Here is a 21,567-nt window from a genome sequence, read left to right as displayed (position 1 = left end):
CACAATAAGAAGCTGAGGCTCCCCCCAAACTGTGTGCAACAGTTGTTTGGGAGAACTGGAGCATTGCTGAAAAATGACAGACGTCAACAAAACCTTTCAACCTGTACCCATCAGGATAATTCACAAGAATACCAAAGTTAAGGGAAAACAATGTTTTATACTGAAAGGAGTTTGCTGATTGGTTGGCAAGTCTCTCCGTGTCTGCGTGGGTTTCCTCTGGGTGCTCCGGTTTCCTCCCACAGTCCAAAGATGTGCAGGTTAGGTGGATCGGCCATTCTAAATTATCCGTAGGGTTCAGGGGTGTGTGGGTTATAGGGGAATGGGTCAGGGTGGGATGCTTCAAGGGGCGGTGTGGACTTGTTGGGCCGAAAGGCCTGTTTCCACACCATAAGGAATCTAATCTATACTTTGTAAAGCAATAGGGAATGCACCTCTTATAGGATGAGTAACGGCTAACTGCCATGCTCTGATTTAATTTGTACAAGCCAGGTGGAATCTGATCACTCAAGGCATTTTTGCAAGAGATGAGCCAGAGAATGACTGCTACCTTGTTTAGTTGAAGTGGGCACAATGTGTGTCCAAGTCCTGCATGTAGAGAACAAGCTCTCACATATTAATACTTTTAGCTTCGAGCATGTATTGGTATGGCACACTGCAAGTCTAACAGATTGGGCAGCACAGTGGCTCAGTGGTTAGCGCGGCTGCTTGATGGCGCCGGGGACCCGGGTTCAATTCCAGCCTCAGGTGACTGTCTGTGTGGAGTTTGCACATTCTCCCCGTGCCTGTGTCAGCTTCCTCCAGGTGTTCCAGTTTCCTCCCACAGTCCAAAATTGTGCAGGTTGGGTGGATTGGTCATGGGAAATGTAAGGTTACAGGGATGGGATGGGGGTTCTGCGTGGGATGCTCTTCCAAAGGGGGGTCAGTGTGGACTCAATGAGACAAATGCCTGCTTCCACACTGTGGTGATTTTGTGAATTATAGGTTGGTTGTTGACAATCCTTAATGAGGCACAGTTATTTAACAACTGCTGTCCAACTGCAGACTCACATCTAATGTCGGGCACCGTATTTTGTCTTTTCCAAGAACAGGCTGGTTAGATGTGGTCAGTACATTGGCTGGTGTGAGAAGTCAAAGGGATATGTGGTTTGATATGATCCATCAGTCTTTGGAATGAATCGATGTTTAAGACGGAGGGAGTTTTGTTTGTTAAGGGATTTATGAGACGGGTGTAAGGGAGGCAGGGTTGATATAATTTGGACACTGATCAACAACGATATCATGAAAAGGTGCAATAGATGTGAGCGGGCTGAGTGGCATCCTCCTGTCCCTGTTAAATTACAAAACAAGCTGCAAATCCTGTCCAATGACAAGCCTGATTTAAAAATGAGAAACAATATTTTATGTCTTTGACAATGTTAATTACAAAGGGAAATCATGGGTGCCCCATGTAAACTCCCTTCACCCAATGGAGCACGAGAGTGAACCTTGGAGTGGAATCTTGCTGGTAACAGGCCAATGGGAGCTATTGTTATTTCAGCACTTGTTCTCAACTGCAGTGTGTTGGTCAAAATCCTGGAATTCCCTCCCTAAGGGCATTGGGGGTCAACCCACAGCAGGTGCACTGTCGTGGCTCAAGAAGGCAGCTCATCCCCACCTTCTGAAGGGGTGACTAGGGACAGGCAGTAAATGCTAACCCCAGCCAGCGACTCCCACACCCCACAAATGAATAACAAATATTCACATCCCTGGAGATATAAAGGGACCTCACCAGCTTGGACATCACTATTAGATCACCCATAAACTCTTCCCGTTCGATGAGTGACAGTTTTAGCTTCTCAGATTTCTGCACAGTCCCTCTTTGCCCTGCTAGAATTATTGCAGCCAATCCCATCTCAGCCCCTCCCCAATACAGACAGCATTCTCAAAATGCTGAGTTCAGGCCTGTGCCAAAGTACTGAGACCCAACAGTCACGTGTAAAGCTGTTGGTAAATTTCTTTGTCTTTGTACCCTATTCCTCAGTTCACAAGCCCAGGGATTTGGTGTGTTTTCTTGTCAGCTGATCAACTTCAGGAGCCATCCTCAGACAGTTGTCTTTGAACATTCAGCTCCCTCTGTTCCTGCAGCTGCATTAAACCTGTTTCCTTTAATTTCCATCCCCCCCCTCATTATTTCCACTAAAAAAATCTTTGTGGCACTTCTCTAAATTGTATTCTACACACCATGTATCTGCCCAGTTCCCCTGGAGTTTGAACATTGACATGATGTGCCCTGTTTCTGAGTTGATTTGATTGATTTGAGGAAGGACAGTGCATGAAGCTGCTAATCAGTAAGTTCCCCTGTCCCTACACTACATTACCCCCAGGTTGTGGGCTCCAATTTGGTGTCACATTTAACATCAACCAGCTCACTTTCCCCCCTGCAGCTTCAGGTGCTGTGAGAGCAGCTCCATTTCAAGCTGACTCCGAGGAGTTTAATTGTTCTGGTAAAGCCCAGCTCTCCTCTGGTCAATGACATTCAACACCAACCAGGCAATGGATCCACTGAGATCCTGACAGACAATAGATCTCCTGGGATCTGGCAGACAGATCGAAAGGAATCCGAGAGTTGATGGATCTACTGGGGTTTGACAGGCACTGGATTTACTGGGATCTGGTAGGCATAGGTAATTGGGATTTGCCAGGATTCCTCTCGTCCTGGGCAAGGGTGCTTGGTTATTCGGTGGATCCTCATTTCTCTTTGCTTGCCCAAATGAAGAGCAGATTTTCTCTCTGTCTCTCTGCCTTCCCTGTGATGCCAACACAAAAGTGCACACCTTCATGATCCAGGGATCTCAGTGATCCACTTCCCAAAGTCATGATGCACATACACAAACCAGAGCTGCCTCCGCTGCTAAATTGAGGCACTGGTTACTCTTTGAGGAAGGTGTGCATGCGTGTGTGTAGTGGGGGTGATGGGCACATGTGTGTGAGGGTTTATATGTGTGTGTGTGTCTGTGGGGGTGGGGGCAGGCGTTGCTCCAGCCTCCTGGGGAGATTTAGCCTCAAAATTTTGAGGAATTGTTGATACCAATGCAGCGTGCACACTCACACACACACACACTCACACACTCACACTGACACACACACACTGACACACACACTCACACTCACACTGACACACACACTGACACACACACACTGACACACACACACACACACTCACACTGACACACTCACACTGACACACACACACTGACACACACACACACACTCACACTGACACACTCACACTCACACACACTGACACACACACACTCACACTGACACACACACACACACACACACGCTAACACTGCCAAACACACACACACACACACACACACACGCTAACACTGCCAAACACACTCACACACACACTCACACTGACACACTCACACTGACACACACACACACACGCTAACACTGCCAAACACACTCACACACACACTCACACTGACACACTCACACTGACACACACACACACACGCTAACACTGCCAAACACACTCACACACACACACTCACACTGACACACACACACACACACGCTAACACTGCCAAACACACACACACACACACTCACACTGACACACACACACTGACACACACTCACACTGACACACTCACACTCACACTGACACACACACTGACACACACACACACATACACTCACACTCACACTGACACACACACTGACACACACTCACACTGACACACTCACACTCACACTGACACACACACTGACACACTCACTGACACACACACACACATACACTCACACTGACACACACACACTGACACACACACACACTGACACACACACACACACACACGCTAACACTGCCAAACACACACACACACACACACACACACACACAATAATTTCCCCCAAACACCCCCTCCGACACCCACAGACACGGAGACACTCATGGGGTGAGGGGGGTGGGGGTAATGGGGATGACGATCCCTCAGCACAGACAGACGCCGCTTCCTCCCCGCTCCGGCTCTCAGTGACGCGGAGCCTCGCAACAGGAAGTTTCCAAAGTTTCATCAAGTTCAGCCCGAGAGAGACAGAGAGAGGGAGAGGGAGAGGGACAGAGAGAGGGAGAGAGACAGAGAGAGAGAGAGGGACAGAGAGAGGGAGGGAGAGGGACAGGGACAGAGAGAGGGAGAGAGGGAGAGGGACAGAGAGAGAGGGACAGAGAGAGAGAGGGAGAGGGACAGGGACAGAGAGAGGGAGAGGGAGAGGGACAGAGAGAGGGAGAGGGACAGAGAGAGAGAGGGACAGAGAGAGAGGGACAGAGAGAGAGAGGGAGAGGGACAGGCACAGAGAGAGGGAGAGGGACAGAGAGACAGAGAGAGGGACAGGAACAGAGAGAGGGAGAGGGACAAAGAGAGGGACGGAGAGAGGGAGGGGGACAGAGAGAGAGACAGAGAGAGGGACAGGCACAGAGAGAGAGACAGGGAGAGGGACAGACAGAGAGAGAGAGAGGGAGGGACAGAGAGAGAGGGAGAGGGACAGGGAGAGGGAGAGAGAGGGAGAGGAAGAGAGGGACAGAGAGAGGGAGAGGAGGACAAGGAGAAGGACAGAGAGAGGGAGAGGGAGGGGGAAGGACAGAGAGAAGGAGAGAGAAGGAGAGGGAGAGGGAGGGAGGGACAGAGGGAGGGAGGGAGGGAGAGAGAGGGAGAGGGACAGAGGGAGAGGGAGAGGGTTACGGAGGGATAGGGAGAGGCACAGAGAGGAAGAGGGAGAGAGAGGTGTCTAGAGGGGCCAGACCCGATGCCGGGACTCTGCTCTGGGGGGTAGGGGGCTGTGGGGTTTGAGCTCCGAGCCCTGCCGCTATGCCCGGCCATTCGGGCCGTCGGTGCCGCCTGTTCTGGTTGCTGGCGAGCTGCCTGTGTGCCGCCTTCCTGTGCCTGCGGAGTGAGCTGGCCACTCAGCCCGAAGAGGAGCCTAGTCCCCTGCCCGTGCTGCAGCTCTCGCTGGCTTTCCTGCTCTGTTACTCTCTGATCAAATCCTGGTGCCCAGTCTGTCCTCACCAGCCGTGCCCTGTGAGGGCACCCTCGGCCCATGTCGCCAGGAAAGTTGTCCTGGAGAGTTATTATGAGCAGCAGTTGAGAATATCCCCCCATGTGCTGGGCCATAGCCGGGCCCATGTCAGTCAGATTGTCACTGAGCTGCTCAAGGTAGGCAAGTGTGAACAGGAAGGGAGCACTTTGGCATTCCGCGGAGATTTCCTGCAGATTGGCAGCACCTATGAACAACATCAGACCAACAGCCTGGACTGCTTCGACCTCCTGGTACCCATCAAAGTCCCCCAAGCCCTGCAGCTGGAACCCACCTTCCACATGGGCCCCCAGTCGTTGCCCTCCTCCCTGGAGGGCTCTGTTATCTGCAGAGTGAAGCCATGCATAAAGCCGGAGTGGGCACGGTGCCAGAGGGAGTTCATTGAGAGTTTCTGCGTCCGTTTTGGGAAGCAGCGTGCCCTGTCCTCTGCCCAGGTCCTCAGGTGGTTCCACAGCAAGGTGCTCCGCTGCCTGAATGTGATCCGCTTCCAGTGTGAACAGCGCTGTTCCATCAGCCTGGCGCCTCTTAAAGACCAGCTCATCCTCAAACTGCTGCCCAGGGCTGACTATGTTTGCTGTCACATCTCACTGTCCGTCAGGCTGATCCCAGCCCTGCATGTGGGGGATTCCATCTTCCTGGTGGCCCAGCCTAGCTGCCGGAGTGAACTGCAGCTGCCTGCTCTCAGCCCGGGCACCCTCTGGGCTGTTTACCTCTGCAAACACGAGCGCAAGTTTCTCAACTGGCTCAAAGTGCAAACGCCAAACAATTCCTGCCACTTGAAGTGTCTGCAGATTATGAAGGCACTCCGGGACCTGGGCTGCAGAGAGTTTGACCAACAATTCTCTGTTCAGTGGAACACAATCCTGTGTTCCTACAACATGAAAACAGCCCTCTTCCACCTGCTTCTGAAAGGTCCCCTGGATGCATGGGATGACAGATTCCTCATGGATAGACTCGAGGATTTGGTCCTGTTTTGGAGGGAGCGGTTACAGAAACAGGAACTGATGCATTTTTTCCTTGGGAATAGAAACGTTCCGGATTTTCTGACGGTGCCTCGGAAGATTAAGGAAGTGCTGCCCGTGAATTTGCTGGCAGGCTTTGATGCTGCTCTCTTGGACCTGGTCTCGTTTCAGCTCCTGAAAACGTGGAATTGTGCTCATCTCATCATGAAGCTAAACAATCATAAACACTTACCAAGAAATTGCTAACAGATGCTCAAAGCTGAAACTGCCTCCAATTTAACAAATGCCAAACCGTTTCTGCTGCTTCTCTCTGCTCGGTTGGTCATTTAATTTTAATTTTAATTTATTGCATGTTATTCTAAGTGACACATCGGTATTATGTCCTGGTTTGGTCAAAACATGGTGTCTCAAAACATGAATCTTGTGAAGAAGAGTCACATCACACTTTTACGTGAAAAAGAGTCACGTCTCTCTTCCGCTGAAGTTGCCAGACCTGCTGAGTTCCTCCAGCAAACTTGCTTTCTGTTTCATTACATAACTGTTCTCTGTTCAGGAAGAAAGCCAGTCAATGTTCCCTTAGTATTTTGTTATCAAAAGTTCTTATTTGAATGTGTACATTTTTAATGCATTGAAATCTCCGTAATTTATTATTTTGTTAATAAATAATTTGAAGGCTTTCCTTGCTTCCTGCTCCCTTCCATCAGTGTAGAGTTCACTGTTTAAGGTTAGCTGTGGGGGTTATTCAGTTGAGATGGTGAATTTGCTGAGGTGAGTGTCGAATCAAAAACTCAATCTTCCGTGTGCTAACTGGTGTGTGATGTTGTGACAGTGAGGACAAAATATCAGTGACAAAAGTAGCTCAAAAGGTACAAATTGTTTGGTGAAGGATTCCACAATTTCCTCTCACTGCCTCTCATGTATGCGTGCTGCTGTGAAAGACTAATTTTATCAGGTTTTTCACCTCACTGTCACTGGGGCATTACATAAGAAATAATAATGGTTAAAAAATGTATCAGAGGAGAGTGCTGATTGGTTGGCAAGAGGATTCTGATTGCTAGAGACCTTATTGTTGAGAATGCACTAGTTACTCATCATCTAACAGTTACCTGTCAAGCTTTATTTAAATGTAATCCCAGAAGGTTGGCTCTAGTCAAAGTCAGAAGTCACATGACACCAGCTTATAGCCTCATAGGTTTATGCAAAATCACAAGCTTTTGGAGCGCTGCTGCTTCATCAGGTTAAGTCACCTGACAGAAAAGCAGTACTTGGAAAGCTTGTGATTTCAAACCTGTTGGACGATAACCTGGTGTCATGTGACTTCTGGCTTTGCCCACCCCAGACCAACACTGGCACCTCCCCATCGTGGCTCTAGTCGAGGCATTGTTGTAAAAGATTGGCTTTCACCTCTGCCATTCCGTTGAAACACACAGAGTATATATGTATTAATAAAATGTGAGGCTGGATGAACACAGCAGGCCAAGCAGCATCTCAGGAGCACAAAACATAGAACATAGAACATAGAACATAGAACAGTACAGCACAGAACAGGCCCTTCAGCCCACAATGTTGTGCCGACCATTGATCCTCATGTATGCACCCTCAAATTTCTGTGACCATATACATGTCCAGCAGTCTCTTAAATGACCCCAATGACCTTGCTTCCACAACTGCTGCTGGCAACGCATTCCATGCTCTCACAACTCTCTGCGTAAAGAACCTGCCTCTGACATCCCCTCGATACTTTCCACCAACCAGCTTAAAACTATGACCCCTCGTGCTAGCCATTTCTGCCCTGGGAAATAGTCTCTGGCTATCAACTCTATCTATGCCTCTCATTATCTTGTATACCTCAATTAGGTCCCCTCTCCTCCTCCTTTTCTCCAATGAAAAGAGACCGAGCTCAGTCAACCTCTCTTCATAAGATAAGCCCTCCAGTCCAGGCAGCTCTCTGATGAAGGGTCTAGGCCCGAAACATCAGCTTTTGTGCTCCTGAGATGCTGCTTGGCCTGCTGTGTTCATCCAGCCTCACATTTTTTTATCTTGGATTCTCCAGCATCTGCAGTTCCCATTATCTCTGAGTATATATGTGTTATTTTTTTAACTGTCTTCCAAGATCTGGGATCTCAGGTCAAATGTACATAACTTCCAGTGAACACAGGAGCCTGACAAAATGTGGCTGTTAACTGTCAGTCATCATCTAACTGTGGCCGTGCTTCTACCAATCAGAGTCTGCTTGCTAACCAGTTAGCATCTTTTTTCATGCAGTGTAAACTTGCTGTTCCTGTTTAGTTTGATATTTCTTGTGACTTGTTGTGATGATTGGAATGCGGAAAGCCTCATTTCAATATCTTTTAGCGATTCTCCAGTTCTGTCCCACCGAAAGACTAACTGTACAAATCATTAAAACATGTAACAGTGTCGTAATCTTCTGCTGCCCACACAGGATCATCCATAAGCTGAAAATATGCAACCCAGAATCCCCTTCACTCTATATTTGTGTGAAATGATTGTGTCTTTTCTTTCTGCTCACCACATGAGCCAATCTGTTTATTCCAGTGTTTTTGCATTTGCAGATCGTGTTCTCTATCTAACAATGATTTGCCTGGGCTGGTCTTTAGCAGTTGTATGTAGTCAGCAGTAACTCTGGGAGTTTGATGAGACACTCAGTAGAGGGCAAAGGGGACTGAAATTCCAGCCACTGATACAGGCCAGGAATATTTCCAATAATCTAAGGCTCATCCCATGATCATGTCTAGTATCTGTCCATTATTCACACATTTTTGGCTGTTTGATCAATTGGAATTTCATCCTTTAATGCTTAAATGGATTGTATATTAACAACATGTGGGCACTGGTACATTTTATCATTTATATATGATTCCAGCATGCTAATATTTGATTTTTTTATTTTCTACAATTAACTTACAAATCAGAATATTCATCTGGTCGCATCAGTGGTCATTTTTTAAAGGTCATGATGTTTATCCAGGTATCTGAGTTGAATGGACTGAGTATGTGTCTGGGTGTAGTGGAGGGGTTATAGGAGGACAGGAAAGCAAGAAATTCATAAATCACTGTCAGTGGCAGAATCAGATCAATGGAAGCATCAGTGTGTTACAACTCGCTCTCTAGTGTTGTTGCAAGTAGTGTATTGAAAAATGATTGTGAAATGCTGTGTGCATGGAATTTCAGTGGTTTAAGCATCACATTTTGATAAGTTGTTCTATTTGTATGGAATATCCTATACAATGCAATGCAGACTGAGTCGCAATCAATCTAGTCTTTCTCAGTGTTCTACTTTAAACTGTTCATAACCAGTTTCATCATGTTAAATCTTCCATTTTATTTGCACTTTGTGCTTTTTCTGGTCTGGCATTCGCATTTATACTTTCAAACTTATTGTTGACACAGCCTTCTCAAGATATCAGAGGAAAATATGGATTCAGTTGCAACCAAACACAAGCAATTGGGAAACAAAATCAGAAATTGCTGGAAAAGCTCAGCAGGTTTTGCTGCACCTGTGAAAAGAAATCAGAGTTAACGTTTCATATCCAGGGACCCTTCCTGAGGAGGGGTGACCGGTCCTGAAACATTAACTCTGATTTCTCTTCACAGGTGCAGCAAAACCTGCTGAGCTTTTCCAGCAAATTTCTGATTTTGTTTCTGATTTACAGCATCCACAGTTCTTTTGGTTTTTATTTAGCGGACTAATGGGATTTGTTTAGTTTGGGAAACCTGGTCAGCATGGACTAGTTGGACAAAGGGTTTGTTTCCATGCTGTCTGACTCAATGACTGTCATGATAACGGACAGGGGCATAGCAACAGAAGCGCGGTTCATTCTGTTATTTCACAGAGCCGCCACCCTCGCCTCAGGCATTCCTCGCCACCCTTGCCAATGTAATCAAATAACACAAGAGTCATACTTGATGCTGGCACACTAAGATTAGGGGTTTGTTCAGATTTTTGTGAAATGCTCCTATGACTTGGAGGTTTGCCATCACAGGTGACGAGTATACACAGTTGGCCATTCGCGTGAAATTTTCACACAGTTTATCCAGCATGTTAAGCAGCAGTTGAGCTAGTCCTGAAGAAGGATCACTGGGCTTGAAACATTAACTTTGTTTCTCTCTCCACAGATGCTGCCTGATCTGCTGAGTTTCACCCGCAATTTCTGTCTGGTTTCAGATCTTCAACATCAACAGTTCTTTGTTTTATTTTAGTTATGAGACATTGGTTAATTAGACAGAAATGTGCACAACTTGGGACAGTGGAGGATGCAGAGGACATGAGGAATGTATTGCTCTTGTTAAAGTTGTGAATACGGTAACCTGCTCTCCAGCCAAAGTGTTAAAGTCTTTTGTCAATCTTTTCTGATACATCTTCCGTCTGAAGAAGACAGCTCCCTGATGAAGGCCGCGCTCCTGACTCTGAGCACATGCTGATAAGTCCTACATTTGGCAATTGACACTGTGTTAATTGCCTGTTTTAATCCTTAAATCAATGAGGACAGGATAACTTACAATGTCTGAGTAACTGATGTCCCTTTGCCCATCTTCATTCAAAAGTTAGTTTTCACTGGTATTGGGTAGAAATATTTTTGTGAAACACTGCATTGCTTATAGAGTTACACGTGTCAGATTATTATTTGATGGCCACTTTTGGAATACAGTGGACCTGGTGGTTTTGTTGGGACCTTGTTTTGTTGTTGTTTATTAGAAATTGTTTCTGTTTGTAGAAAGGAAGGAAGTGCTGAGACAGCTGTTTTATGAAGTCTCATGCTGCACAGGAAATACTAGAATGATTCAGTTTTAAAATGATCCCAATTTCTGATAATGGGCAATTTTCTTCAGCAAGGGAAACATTTTGACTTAATTTGTACATGAAACAGATCCCTAGCCTCATGGAATGTCCAGTTGAACCAATAAAAGTCCTTTTATCTTCTGTTAACTTTTTTCAGTAAAAGATAGGAACTATCAGTTGCTAAAGAGCTTTGTGTAGCTAGGATGATTGGCATATTCCTTGCTAAACACGGATGGATAACTCCATGCACTAAGTAGTCAGAAGAGTAAAGGCTGGGTACTGACACGTAGTGCTGATGGAGATTTCTATCAGATGGGCTGAGACTGTGGGACGATTTGTAAAACAAGACAGTGACTCCTGTGAATTCAGAAACCCAGTGGAAGCCGAGAGAGTCTGCAGGCTAGAAGCAAGACTTTCTACAGGATAGAATGAAGGTAGCAGAGTTTTGGGAGAGTTTAAATTTATTGAGGCCAGAACTGAAGTCTCAAAATGGTGAAAGAAGCTTAGCCAGTGGAAGGAGAAGGCTCTTAGTCAGGATTGCCTGCTCCCATGCTGCTACACTGCTGTCAGAGGTGCAAATGGGCACATTTAATCACAGGTGATTTCTGATATTTGTGAACAATCCAGTTCGGCCTGGATTAGCATCTGAGCTGGAATTTGGAAGCGGGAGTCAAGTGTAGCAATGATAGTGGAGCTTAGAAATCCTTTTTGTAGCTTCAATCTTAAATCTGTGTTGGAGAAAATTTATTGTATATCTATCACTTGAATAAATATCCATAGAGTACATTGGTGAGAATGTAGAGCTGGGCATCATTGTCATGAATCTGCAAAGTTGTTGGGTGGTTCTGCAAGTTGCTACTGAACAGCAGTGAGTCACAATGTAAAGGGACTGCACTAAGGCCTCTCCCAAGACCATCCAGATAATTTAAAAGAATTTTTGAAACCCAATAACCATTAACAGGAGCGAATCTGCTTAAATATAGTGAAGAATGTTTCTATTACAGCATTGAGAAAATTCGCTGTCTGAGTCAGGTGATGCTAAAACATTCAATTTAGAATTATTGAAAGCCTTCCAATTGTGTGGAAAGCTTTCAATAATTCCACTGTTAGCAGTTTTTGATTTCGTGCACCCTCCTGAGTTAATGATTATTAACTTTGTAAGTAGATGATGTATAATATCAATTAGAAGCTGCAATATGGGTTCTCAGTACGTGTTCCCTTTTATAAAACAGGATTGTGCAGGAGGAACTGAGACCAATGACACATCAACTTAGGCATTTCTGGCTTGGTGAAGTAAGCCAAACGTGCTTCTAGTATAGACAACCCCACTTCATTAACGAAAGAATATTTCTCCTTTCAATATTTTCCATATTTTACAAGAGATTGGACAATGGGAATCTTATGGAGGTACAACAAATGGTTAAACCCTGCTGCTATTTAAAATAAAGTGCAATTTTTAAAAGCTAGCTGTTTATTTATCAAACTGAAAACTACAAAGTCATGACGTGGGCCTACAAAAATATTCACTGTAGATTGTATGTTGGACGTGATCGGCTTTTCTCAGCTGAACCAGGCGTTTTGATCTTTCAAGTTGCACAGTGTTACTGGTGTTTATGGTTTTTGCTCAGAGTTTCTGGCTAACAGATTTTGGGTCTTCTAGTGTTTATTTTTGCAGATTTTGATTTGCATCAAATGTAATTGCTCTCCCTGGGACCTGGACACGTCAGTGCTTTCAATGAGACTGTTTATGTTCATGCAACCTCCCATATGTCGCCCACTTGTTCAGAGCATTACTCTCATGTCAGTTGGCAGGCTACAGCGTCTCTCCTTGGACATCACCCTGCTCACAAACTATTTCCTTCACAGCTATCGGTTGCTGGCCTGATGATTCATTTTCTGCCCCTGTCTTTCCTGCTCAGAGGCTGCAAGAGAGTTTTGATTAAGCCATAGAAAAGATTCCAGTGGAAGAAAAAGTTTTTGTACCACTGAAAAGTTTCTTTTAAGTTCAATGCCTTGACGATTTGCCATAGCAGCACAGAGATATATACAAGTTATACTCAGGATTTCACATATTCATCTCACTGGGTTTTATCGGTGCTTCCAAAGCTCATATTTCCAGGAGAGCTCTTAGTGGGTCAACACAATAAAAAGGGAACTTTATATATTCGATGCTATTTTATGGCTGTGTATAGTACATTGGCCGTAGCGTTCAATTTAATTGTCTGGTCGCTAATATTTTTACACAGCATTACACCATAGATCTGAGTCACCCAGTACACCCATGGGTGTGTCTTAACTGCTGAAATATTACTGCTCAACTCTCCTACTATCTAGATATTTATAAAACGGTATATACTTTTTATATGTGTTTGTACATTTTTAAGTAAATTATTATTTCAGGCGTTTGAATAATATGAACTTATTAGTGGCTTTGTTCAGAGAAGATTGTGTCTCACAAACTTGATTGAGTTTTTTAGAGAAAGTGACAAGTTAGTAGATGTTGACCAGGCTACATCTTGATAAACCTTTTCTGTACCCTCTCCAAAGTATCCACATCCTTCTGGTGGTGTGGTGACCAGAACTGTTTGCAGTGTAGGAGGGAAGTTTACAGTGAATGGCAGAACCCTTAGTAGCATCAATACAGAGGGATCTAGGCATACAGGTCCATACTTCTCTGAAAGTGGCGGCACAAGTGGGTAAGGTGGTCATGAAAATGTATGGGATGCTTTCCTTCATTGGCCAGGGCATTGAGTATAAAAATTGGCAAGTCACGTTGAAGCTGTATAGGACGTTATTATTTTGGCCACATTTGGAATATTGCATACAGTTCTGGTCACCACACAACCAGAACCATGTGGTTGCTTTGGAGAGGGGACAGAAACGGTTTACCACAAAATTGCCTGGTTTGGAGGGTATTGGCTATGAGGAGAGATTGGACAAACTTGGTTTGTTTCCACTTGAGCATCACAGGATGAGGGAGGTGACCTGAGGGAAGTGAACAACGTTATGAGAGGGACGGATAGGCGGAGCCTATTGTTCTCAGAATAGAAATGTCCATTACTCGGGGAGACAGGTTTATGGTAAAAGGGGGTAACAAGGTATAGATGACAAAGTGTGTAGCTGGATGAACACAGCAGGCCAAGCGGCATCTCAGTACCACAAAAGCTGACGCTTCAGGCCTAGACCCTTCATCAGAGAGGGGTCTAGGCCCGAAACGTCAGCTTTTGTGCTCCTGAGACGCTGCTTGGCCTGCTGTGTCCATCCAGCCACACACTTTGTTACCTTGGATTCTCCAGCACCTGCAGTTCCCATTATCTCTGACAACAAGGTATAGAGCTGGTTGCTGCAGCATCAGAGGGGCAGGAGGGCTGACGTTTTGGGCCTAGACCCTAAAGCTTAAAGGAGATGTGAGAGGCAGGAATGTGCTGCCAGAAGAGTTGATAGGGGCAGATACAATAGTAACATTCAAGAGGCATTGTGCCAGATATTTGATGAGGCAGGAGTTAGAGGGATACAGACAGCATGGAGGCAAAAGGGTTTTAGTTTTCTGACCCTCTGCAAAGCATCCACATGGCTCTGGCTGTATGGTGACAGGTCGGTATGACAGGTCGGCACAACATCGAGGGCCGAAGGGCCTGTACTGTGCTGTAATGTTCTATGTTCTAACTGTATGTTTAGTGTGCAGTCTTGGAGGGCTGAAGGGCCTGTTCCTGTGCTGTACTGTTCTTTGTTCTTTGACGTAGGGGAGAGAGATTTGCATCAATAGTGTATTTTCAGTTTGTGATGCCATCTAAACCTCTTTGCAAAACATCACGCATTTTAAATAGTGAGAGAGAATTGCAGACAGCAGATGAGTTGCAGTATTAATCAACTTGTGAGATGATTATATTAATAATTTACAGGAGATAAATTAGTTCCACTGGCAGAAATAATTACAGTATGTCACCCATATAATAACTAGTTTATAGCACCACTCTAACTTGTATTTACATAGAGCTTTTGACATAATGAAACGTTTCAATGTACTTCACAAATGTATTTGAAACAAAGTATGATCCCAAACTACAGGATGAGATTTCAGCTTCAAGGACCAAAAGCTTGATGAAAGAAGTAAGTTAGTAATTATCTTAAAAGGAAAAAGGTGATGTGGTCAAGGTGGGGGGAGGGGGTGGTGCTTGTCACTCAGACCACTAATAGTGTAGCAATTATAAATGACCCAGGCGGCCAGAATTAGAGGAGTCTAAATATCTTGGAGGTTTGTGGAGTTGGAGGAGATGGAGATCTCAGAGATAGGGAGGGATGAGGCAGAGGAGGAGGGATTTGAAAACATTGCGAGAATTTTTAAATTGCGGTGTTGCTTGATTGGGACCCAATGTAGGTCGGAAAGCGCAGTGTAATAGGGGAGCATGAGTGTTAAAAGGCAGGCAGTAGTGTTTTGGATAACTTCAAGTTTGTGGAACCCACAGGAAACAAAGCAATGAATGAAGGTTTCAGCAGTAGATGAACTGGGTTCGTTGAAGTCAATTGGTGTTATAAAAGGTAGAAATAGGTAGCTTTGGACAAGGTCAGTTCAGTGCCTGGGAAAGTAAAACAGGCTAACTCCATCTCGGTTCGTTGACATGAAGAGAGAGGAATCAGTATTTACGGAACGAGAATGAAATGTTTATGTTTTAGTCATTTATTCTTTTCATGAACTATGAACTAGAGTTTTACAATTAACCACACTTTTAAGAAGTTTTCTGTTTTGTTGGAAAAAACCTAAGATACATATAGGGTGGTGAAATGATTGAAGAAATCATTAGAAACTAGCAGAAGTGAAAGAAAAACACAACGTGGAGATGAAGGAGTTACTAAAACAGAGGCAGTGAGCAGAGCAACAAAAACACGGACGTGGGGCGAAAAGGAAGTCAATGTATTGATGAACAAGACTCTCGCCACAGGGGAAGTTAAAAGAAAGATTCAGTTTCCATTAGTGTATTTTTCAGATTAAATTCAACACTTGAATATGTAGGGATGTAATGTTATGTATTTAATGTAGTTACTTTGTTTTTTTTCAAAAAGACATAATTTGTTGTAGCTTTACACTTATCAGGACACTTTGCAAGAATACCAATTCAAGGGGAAAATCAACATTGATACTGCATGACTGAAGAGTGATGATTTGTTGGCAAGTGAACTGTGATTAGAAGAGGCATTCCAACGGAGAATACACCCATTGATACCGATTGACAATTAACTTCCAGTCTTTGTTTAATCTTAAATGGGCAGGTTGACTGATTAGGCAGGACATTATACTGAGAAATGAACAAGTAAATGGCTGTCGCCTATTTTGTTGAGTTGAACCAGGCAGTGTGTTCACATTCTGTCTGCCTGTAAAGACCAGAACCTTGTGTATTAGAACGTGTAACTTGCAGTACATGCAAGTGCACCGCACTGCAAGCCCCACTGATAGTCCTGAACTGGTGTCAGTGTATTTCTTCACACTCAGTATCATTGATCAAATGCTGTCCAATTTCAGAATCATATTTAATGTGTGACACTATGTTGCAGTGAGGGCTGGTTGAATACAGGCAGTGCCATGCTAGTGAACAGCCAGAATGGTGTGCTATTGGATGTGATCTGTTTGAGTTTGGGATGTACAGCCTATTCACCTGCATCACACTGGCCCTGAAGTTCATATCTCACATTATTTGTTTGTGACAGGCAGAATGCATTGGTTTAATGGCAGCATCTGTAAGCAGCAAACACCATCTGTGTGGCTAACTGTCTAGTACTAAGTAGCATTTACTTAAAATTGGTATCTTAGTGGAGGGAGGCTGGGAGCTTTTCAGGACTGAGATTGACATGGGGCTTGTGTGACATACAGTGAGAAATGATCTGATCAGTGTAATCCAATAGGATGGCTTCAATGTGCCCTATTTCGGCATCAAAAGTATGAAGTGAATAGACAGCTTGGGCTGTTTTTAGAAGGTTACCTATAAAACCAGTCTTACAGAATGTGATGCTTCAGGAACTGACTGATTTGAGCAGACTGCTTGATTTCTGAACTTAGACATTGAGGAGAGTGAGCTGGTTTGACTGATCCAATTCCAATGCAAATGTGAATATAGGATGGAGCTCATTAAGACATGCCAGGAAATTCTTTCATGATGAGCACAGACCAAAACTTCAACAATATTTTATATTGTTCAGCAATTCCACTTTTAGCAAACATTTATTTCATGCTATTTAAAGAGCTAGGCAACAGGAGAGAGTTAATGTCATCATGCACCACAGTTTAACTGCTTCTGTATTCACCAGTGTTATATTTCTGTCAGCGAAGGAGTCCATTAACTGTGAGGTTGTATGGCTTGGTTAGCCTACTTACAACTTTTTTGAGGTTTCCAATTTTAAAAAAAGCAGTAAAGCTTTTTTTCTGAAACATAATAAACGTGAGGTTGTTGCACAAAAAAGGGATAGTAACTGAAATATGGATACAAAATTAAAAGTGGGTACTGGTAAAATAACACTGATAAAGATAGCAATAAGATCTGTGATTGCAAGCCTCGTGCTTGGTTTTCTGAAAGGAAGGGGTAGAAAACTTGAAGTTGCAATTCAGCAGCAATGATTACTTCTGTAGTTGAATAGTTGGGTGTTTCCTTCAGGGGTGGACTGAGCACAAGGAAGGAGTGGCACCGTCTTCATTTTGTTTTGATGACATTGCAGTTTGTGGTCATTCAGTTCTTTAAACTGAAACCTGCTTCATTCATTTAGCTAGGTTACCTCTTTCCATCTCTCTCAACAATGCTCTCTGCGTGTTTGCTGCCTCTCCCCAAAGATAGTTTTACATTTCACAGTCTGTCTGACGTAGAGCTAAACATGAGTTAGCTACTGTACTAACTTGTGGAATAAAGCCTGGCTCTCGAGGTGGGGGGGGTCTTTCTACATTCTTTTATTCTCTCAGAGGCTTCAATTCTCATACCCTCTCGAGAGACCCATTGTGTTGCCCAAGAGTTAATCACATTCTGAAAGTCTCTCTCTGCGGTTGATACTGAGGAAATACATTCTTTCTGCTTTTTTCCCGGATGTACTGACTCAAGAAAGACAGCCATGTGACTTCTAGCAGCCAGCTTTAGGCTCTTTGTGCACAGTTAAAGAGAGATTTCCTTTTTAACAAAATCCAGAATGTAATTACACTGTTGTATTTCTGATCACTGAGAAATTAATCTGACAATCGCTGCAATCTGGGTTGTGTTTTTCTGGCCAAATGAACATGACCTCAGTACCACTGAGCTGTGAGTATGAACGGTAGGGACAGTTTTACACAGGGGCACAAGAAACAATATAGTGGACAGGGTGAAACGTGACAGTGACTGTCCAGCACTCAGTTTGGTCACTGACGCTCTCACTGATTTGGGCTCAGACACAGGAACTGACAGCGTTGACAGCTTCAGACAGAGTCTTACCACCCAATTAACTATCCCACAGAGAGAGCAGTAGACAGTAGCAGGGAAAATAGATCTGACTTCCTTTATTTGCTGTCTACTAAATTGATTTATTACCCAGTTTTATAGCCATATCACCTCTACTCTGACGACTCTGCTCGGCTCCTTCAACCAATCACATACTAAAAGTGTCTCTCTGTGGTTGATGCTAAGGAAACACATCAGCCTATCTCCTTTCTCTGGATGGGCTGTTTTGAGAAAACACGGTCACATGGTTATGTGATTTCGAGCAGCCATTTTTAGGCACTTTAAGCGCAGTTAAACAGAGATTTGCCTTTTTACAGAAAGAAGAATATAATTACACTGTCTTAGCACTGGTCACTTGGAAGTGAATCTTCGAAGCACTGTGATCTGGTTATGGTTTTCCCCATGTAACTGCTAGCTAAACAATCCATAAGCCTCAATTTATAGCCAATATATGCAATTTTCATACAAATCAGTGAGTGAAACGTGTCATTTAACATCATGTGAACTTTACTTCAGGAAACAATTCACAAATTTTGGTTAACTCCCACAAAATGTGAAAGCGATTTTTGTTTTTTAAAACAGAAGCAAACATCATATTTTCCGGCAGTCTTCAGTTAACGAATAACAACCCACCTTAGCAACTCTCTAAAAAAGAAAGACACAATGACAGAAGAATGACATTTTTAGCAAAATCTTTCAAAGCTCAACTGATTCAATTTTTAAAATATAGGCAGCTGTTTCCTGTTGGCTGCAAACCCGCAGACAATGTAACACAGAGAGAGAGAGAGGGAGGGAGGGACAGACAGAGAGAGAGAGCGAGAGAGAGAGAGAGACTCTGACCAAACTTTGACTTCCATCAGACAGATAGCTGGGGGTCCCTGGGCACTGAGCTGGCAATGACTAAGGTCTTCTGACTGGGGCCAGTGACTGTTGTTTCATATTGTGGGCATTTGACACAAATCCTGTGATTCGATGAAGTCAGGATGACTATTCAACAGCATTAAAATGAAACCAATCCTTTTTGAACAGACCGGAATACTTGACCAAAAATATGCAATCATTTCGATTAACCCACAGGGATAACTATTCACATCTTTAGTACATTGAATGAATAAGCAGTTACAGGATGGAAACTCTGGGATGGACTCTTTGGGAAATCATGCCTGAGGTTGAATTCCATAACAGCACAGAGAGATCCAAGTTCTAAAAGGAATGCATGTTACAAAAGGGAAAAAAATCCACTTTTTAACATTGTTGCCATGGCATGAAGATATTTATTCTCTACAGGACCGATTATTTTGAGGTGTTAACAGAATGGAGCAATTGATATTTTCTGCTAGATGCAATAAGACTGCAGGCCTTCTCACTCAGGTGACTAGATGCCAAATGTATGTCCAGATTGAAATCAGCAGGACAGGTTTGATTCCTGTTCCAGATGAGGTAGACTTCCGACCTGCCTCTGAGACTGGAAAACAAATGACAAATAAATACAGACAAAAACAGCCAAGACAAAAGCTCAGGATGTAGCATCAGCTGTTAAGGAGCCAAGCATCTGTCGTCAGGCAGAATAGATGTGACATGGCTATAAAACTGGGTAATACATCAAATTAGAAAACAGAAAATAAAAGGGAAATCAGATCCTGAGTGAAGCTGCCCATGCAGCCAGCTCTATTGTTGGAGTTTAAAACAGTGGGCATCAAATTGACAAACTGACTGCTGGACAGTCACTATCTCGTTTCACTCTGCCCACTATATAGTTTTACAAAGAGACACAAGAAACAAATGTGACTGTCTTTCATATCCACAACCCAGTGGTACTGACGTCAACTGTAGCCCATTCAAGAGCAGGTGGGGAAATTGAAACTTGGACAGAGTCTTCAGCTAGCCTTGTAAATACAGTCCAAAAGGTTGACTCACACATTCTTAAACCAAATGAAACCATTCAGCTTCAAAGATGTGGTTCTCGTGAAGCTACATCCTAAAAAGTAAGAAAAGTGAAGCTTGGAGCTGACTGATGCTAATAAAACTGTAAATATACAAATTGGCACAGAAATAAAAATCAAAAATAATTTGTTCTTGGCCAAGATTATGAGAAAATCAAATTAACACCTTTAGGTGGGAAGTGTGTCTTTCCTGGTTTACTCATAACTCACATTACCAGCTTCCTACCATGGCAGAAAACCTAATTCAAACCCAACAAACTGAAGATTGAACAATTCATTGAAGTCAATTTACATTTTGTACACCTTTTTTCAACTGTTCTTTCAATGTATAACATGAAAATCTCATGTTCAAATGTCCTACAGTTGATTTAACAAGAATAACAAGGGCCATAATGTATCAGAGAGAAATACTAGTGACATCTTTCAGCTTTTGATTTTTCAGAAGTTTCATCTTTTTTACTGGCAGTATAAGTAATGTTTGAAATGAAAATGGAAACTTTAGGAATACGGGAGCAGGACCAGGATATTCAGTGACTGAACCCACCCTGTCATTCAATGCCATCATCAACTCCAAATCAATGACATATAGCATCAACAGCTGGGGCCCAAGCCCTGATCCTTGTGGACCGCTACTATTCTCAACCTGCTCACAATGGCAGGACCTATTTATTCCTAGTCTGCTGTCTGTCTGTGGGGTGATTGTTACTTCATGCCTGTATATTACCTCCTCATTCAAGTGTTTTAGACCTTCTAACCAGCCTCACGTGAGCGACGTTATCAAAAAAACCTTGTGGGAAATCTAAGTAGACTCCATCTATCAGCTCTCCTTTATCCTTTTTTAAAAAAATCCTCCAGCACAGAGTAAGAGCAGGCACAAGGACGTCATGAGGCTCAGAGGGACTGGAGGACTGGAATGCATTTACTTCAATGCAAGAGGTACAGCAGGCAAATCAGACTATCGAAGAGCACGGATTACTGCATGGAATTATGGTGTTGTTGCCATTACGGAGGCATGGTTCAAGAAGGGAAACAAAAGGGTTGGGGGGGTGGTGTTGCATTGCTGATTAGGGATCACATCACAACTGTGCTGAGGGATGACACATCGGCGGGATCTTGCAGTGAGGCATTATGGGTAGAACTCAGGAACAGCAAGTGTAAAATCCCGATGTTGGGAGTTTTCTATAGACCTTCCAACAGCCCACGGGAGACAGAGGAGCAGATATGTGGTCAGATACTGGAAAGGTGTGAAAAAAGCAGGTAGTTGTGGTGGGTGACTTCATTTTTCCTCTTATTGACTGGGAATCTCTTAGAGCCAAGGGCTCAGA

General features: G+C 43.8%; 1 protein-coding gene across 1 annotated transcript; it reads left to right on the top strand.

Moving 5' to 3' along the window:
• Positions 1–4,761: 4,761 nt before the first annotated feature.
• On the top strand, positions 4,762–6,621 carry LOC125462498 (inositol 1,4,5-trisphosphate receptor-interacting protein-like 2). Its single transcript, XM_048552590.2, has one exon. It carries the CDS (start codon positions 4,860–4,862, stop codon positions 6,291–6,293), a length of 1,434 nt encoding a protein of 477 aa, XP_048408547.1. The 5' UTR covers positions 4,762–4,859; the 3' UTR covers positions 6,294–6,621.
• Positions 6,622–21,567: the final 14,946 nt, after the last annotated feature.

This window comes from Stegostoma tigrinum, chromosome 23 (genome assembly GCF_030684315.1).
Source record: "Stegostoma tigrinum isolate sSteTig4 chromosome 23, sSteTig4.hap1, whole genome shotgun sequence".
NCBI classification, from domain to species: domain Eukaryota; kingdom Metazoa; phylum Chordata; class Chondrichthyes; order Orectolobiformes; family Stegostomatidae; genus Stegostoma; species Stegostoma tigrinum.
Note: the sequence above shows the minus strand (reverse complement) of the source record. Positions and strands in the feature narration are given on the sequence as shown.